Genomic DNA, 3974 nt, shown 5'->3' on the forward strand with positions numbered 1-3974 from the left:
CGGCGGGCGTCCCCGGCCGCTGCGGTCCCCTGGCTGTAAACGGTGCCGCAGCGTCCCCGCCGTCACGCTCACTGGTCCCCGCATGCCGGATATTTGCATGGGTGGGCAATGTGTCTCGCAGGGGACTGGGCTGGGAGTTTCGCTACCTCTTTCCTTTGGCTGAGCCGGCGGCCAGGATGTTCAGAAGGGGAGGAGGGCGCTGGCTTGCCTGCGGGAAGGTGAGGCACCCGGTACCTCTCCTGGAGTTACCTTAAATTAGTAGAAGGGCTCCTGGAAAGCCCTCAAATTAGTTCAGTTCATGACTTAGATCTGAGTGGTTGACCTGCCATGGCACTGGCAAGTCTGTGATCTGTGATGCTTCGGCTGTCCGTGGGTTGGCACCGACCGGGGCGATGGGGCCTCTCTCCTGCAGGCCGAGGGGAAGGAGGGAGACGAGGAATGGAGGGGATGGAGGTTGCTCACCATGGCTGGGATTTTCGACTGCTGGGAGCCGCCGTCGGGAGGAGAAACGCTGTACACTTACACCATCATCACTGTGGATGCCTCCAAGGACGTGAGCTTCATCCATCACAGGCAAGTGAGAGCGGGCAAGGGGGCTGCAGGGCGGTGGGGGGGCGACAGAGGAAAGCTGCGCCTTTAAACACCAGTCTGGCAGCACGGAGGCAAGGAGTCCTGCCTCCTCCTAATGCCCTTGGAGAGAAACGCTACATTACCGGCTTGTTTCAGGTCACCGGCTCATGCCCTTTCCATAAATCACCATCTTTGTGCCCCGGCAGGTGGCAGTCGGAGTTGGATCACTCTCCGGAGTTGGATCACTCTCCGCCTGACCGGGGCCTGGCAGTCAAGCCCTCTGCCTCTTCCAGCAAAGCAGCTACCTGGGTGAAGCGAATGTGCGCTCTGCCTTGCAGAAGAGCATCCTGCCACTTCGGTTTTCCTCATTTCCCCCTGAGCTGCCAGCTCCTTGCTAGCTTACAAGCCTGGCTTTTGCCACCCGGCTCTGCCATATCAGCGCTGGGCTTTGGCTCTGACTGTCTTGTCCCCTAGGATGCCAGCCATCCTGGACGGGGACGAGGCCATCAGGAAATGGCTGGACTTTGCTGAAGTGCCAACCCAAGAAGCAGTTAAACTCATCCAGCCCACAGAGAACATCGTTTTCCACCCAGTGTCCACCTTTGTCAACAGCGTCCGCAACAACGCGCCCGAGTGTCTCACACCCATCGAGCTGGGAGCCAAGAAGGTGAGGGCTTGGCAGGGGAGAGCTTGGCCACGGTGACGTCCCTGAGTAGGGATGGTGCTGCCAGTTTGCAGGAGGGGTAGCAGCAGGCAGCGTCTGTGGGGCATGCCTGCGCTTGATGCTGGAGTGCAGAGCCCTGAACAGATTCCCTTTCCTCCGCTTCCAGAAATAAACTGTCACCCCATGCCAGGATTTCTCTGCCAAATGAGGCAAATTCCATGTGAAATGGGGCTTGGAACAAGCCTGTTCCAGCAGCCTGGGGAACCTCCTGCAGATGTACCTGATTGCAGGCAGGGCCGTGGCTCCAGCCTCTGCATCCTGCTCTGGACCGGCTCTCGGAGTCAGCTGCCTGCCGTGCTCTCGCTGTGCTTCTGACTTCTCTCCCACTGTCTTTTGTCTCTCCAGGAGGTCGAAGCCACCCCAAGCAGCAAAGTGATGCTGGGCTGGTTAAAAAACTCCCAGGAGGGCTCTCCCCAGAAGAAAGAAAATGATTTGCCCAGGTGGACGAGTCAGTTCATCCACAGCCCTTCGCCCAAGAAAAGCAGCGCGGATATCCTGCAGCAGTGGCTGGGGAAGGAGGGAGAGCCGGCTGCAAAGAAGCACAAAGCTTAAGCACCATCTAGAGTGGCTGGCCATCCTTTTCCCTCCTGATTTTGCTAAGCAGAACGAGGAACATTTTTTGGAAGGCTTTGCAGATGGCTGTTGAGATTCTCCAAGCCTCTCAGGTGTTGTTTCAATGCTCTAGGTTGTTGTCTCTCTTCTTCGTGTTTTGTTAAAGGTTGGTGTTTGTCTTTAAAGGTTTTGGCTTTGTCTTGTGCTGACGGGAGTGGATATAACATGCTGGCCTCCCTCCCTGGCAGTCGCTTGTGCCAAGTGCAGATAAAGCCTTCAGAAGCATCTCAGCCTGCTGGGGAGGAGTAGCTTCTGCCTTCTGACAATGTTCACAGTTCCCGTCTCCTGTTTTCTTTTCTTTTCTTTTCCTTTCCTTTCTTTTCCTTTTTTTTGGTATTAAACTGATACCTTGTTTCCATTTAATTCCATATTGATTCTGTACAAATTCCTTTTGAATACTCTCGCCCTCAAAAGGTGGCTGCAGAGGAACATGCAATAAATACTAGGAGGAAACCCCAAGCTCAGGAAGACCTGCCAGAGTCATCCCGCTCCGCACCAGCATTGCCATGTGCCTTTGTGGCTCCTAAACAGGGAGATGTTTAAGCGGTGCCTGGGAGGAACTGGGCTTTGCTTGGGTTTCCCTGCAGGCAGCGGGGTGGGACAGCGTGTCTTGGTCACATTGTTTGTACAATCATTTTGTTAATGGGATTTGAAGACTTAGAGAGGATTTTCTTGATCTGTGGAGGGATGTGCTCTGCCTTGTTCATAAAGGTCATTCATCAAAGCCCAGATAACCAAAGTGCTATTACAGAACAGCATAGGGCAGTTGTTTTTGAGGTCAGGGATTTTGTAAACAGAGCCAGATGTTACAGACGAAAAGCCTTACACAGTGGGACCCTTGCTGGAAAGCAGTACTTCATTTGTGTTGGAAACAATAAAACGGGATTAACTGGTTGAAGGGGCCGTGCCCTTGTCCGTGTGTGTGTCTTTGTCACCCTTGCCCACCGCAGTCCCGTCACTCCTGTTTCGCAGGCAGAGCTCGTATCTCCTCTCCATCTGCTGAGGGGGAGACCAGCTATGAGCTGCTGAGCTCTCAGGGTACCGGCAGGGCCATGTTGCTGGAGCATTTCCATTTGCCAGTGGAAAATATTCCCCAGGGATTTATTCTGGGGTTTCTCTCAAATGATCTGTCCCTGGGGAGCTGCAGGGGCGGCCGTAGCTGGGGCTTATCCCTGGGGAGGGATAGCAGAGCCGAGGCAGGAGCCACAGGAGAGGCATCCGGGGAGACCCGAGCACTCTTGGAGCCAAATCTGTCTCTGAATCCCTCACATGCCATGGAGGTGGCTGAGCCCAGAAGGTCTCCTGGTTTATGGGAAGCTGGGGTGGGATTAGGACTTCCAGCCAGAAAGCCTGTTGCTAGCTGGCTCCTCATGGCTCCCATGGTGACTTGAGACAAGAGAGTCACTGCATTAGTAGCTCCTGGCAGAATAAACGGGTCTTCAGGCGCTGAGGCTGTCTCCTCAGTGCCTGTCCTTGCAGGAGCCACAGGGGAGGTTCCTCTCCCTGCCCGGCCATCGCTTCTCCAGAGTGAGCAGCTTAGCTGCCCTGGCCTGGTCGGTGCTAACTGCAGATCAGGCTTTTCCAAAGGTCACTGGCTCATCTCAAATTCATTTCAGGTCTCCAGCTGCTGTGGAGGGAGTGAAGATGCTGAACACGAGTGGGGGACGCTCACCTTTCCCCCCGTTCTGGGGAACATAATCCCTTGGGGAGGCAGTGGCGAGGCAAAGACTCAGGGTACAGATTATCTCCCTCCAGGCTGTGGGCACCAGCAGCACCATCACCGAAAAAAACTACGCTGAGGGTTTAATGAGGAGGTGTTATTGCTGAACCACATCGCCCAACGCCGTTTGCAGCAGTTGCTCCTACCTGGCGAGGAGGTGACCACACTCGGTGTGACCTGGCCCCAAAAGCTGGCTCGGGGGCAACTTTCCCCTTTGATGCATGATGCTCTGGCAGGGAGGGCAGCGCTCGCTGCGGGCGGGGGGCAGGCTTCGGGCGGGGGAAACACCGGAGCATCCCCCCCCGCCCGCAGGCGCCGGCACCCTCCCAGGAGAGGCATCCCGCTGGG

At 55.9% G+C, this 3974-nt stretch overlaps 1 protein-coding gene across 1 annotated transcript in view; it reads left to right on the forward strand.

Annotated features, from left to right (window-relative positions):
• The window catches only part of HMCES (5-hydroxymethylcytosine (hmC) binding, ES cell-specific), a 4113-nt gene extending 1315 nt beyond the window's left edge, over nt 1–2798 (forward strand). Inside the window, exons 4-6 of the mRNA XM_009321043.1 lie at nt 413–573; nt 1045–1237; nt 1640–2798. Coding sequence (XP_009319318.1) covers nt 413–573; nt 1045–1237; nt 1640–1846 — 561 coding nt within the window. The 3' untranslated portion in view covers nt 1847–2798. The remainder of the gene's footprint in view (nt 1–412; nt 574–1044; nt 1238–1639) is intronic.
• Nucleotides 2799–3974: the final 1176 nt, after the last annotated feature.

The sequence above is a fragment of the Pygoscelis adeliae genome, unplaced genomic scaffold (assembly GCF_000699105.1).
Source record: "Pygoscelis adeliae isolate BGI_AS28 unplaced genomic scaffold, ASM69910v1 Scaffold453, whole genome shotgun sequence".
NCBI classification, from domain to species: Eukaryota; Metazoa; Chordata; class Aves; order Sphenisciformes; family Spheniscidae; genus Pygoscelis; species Pygoscelis adeliae.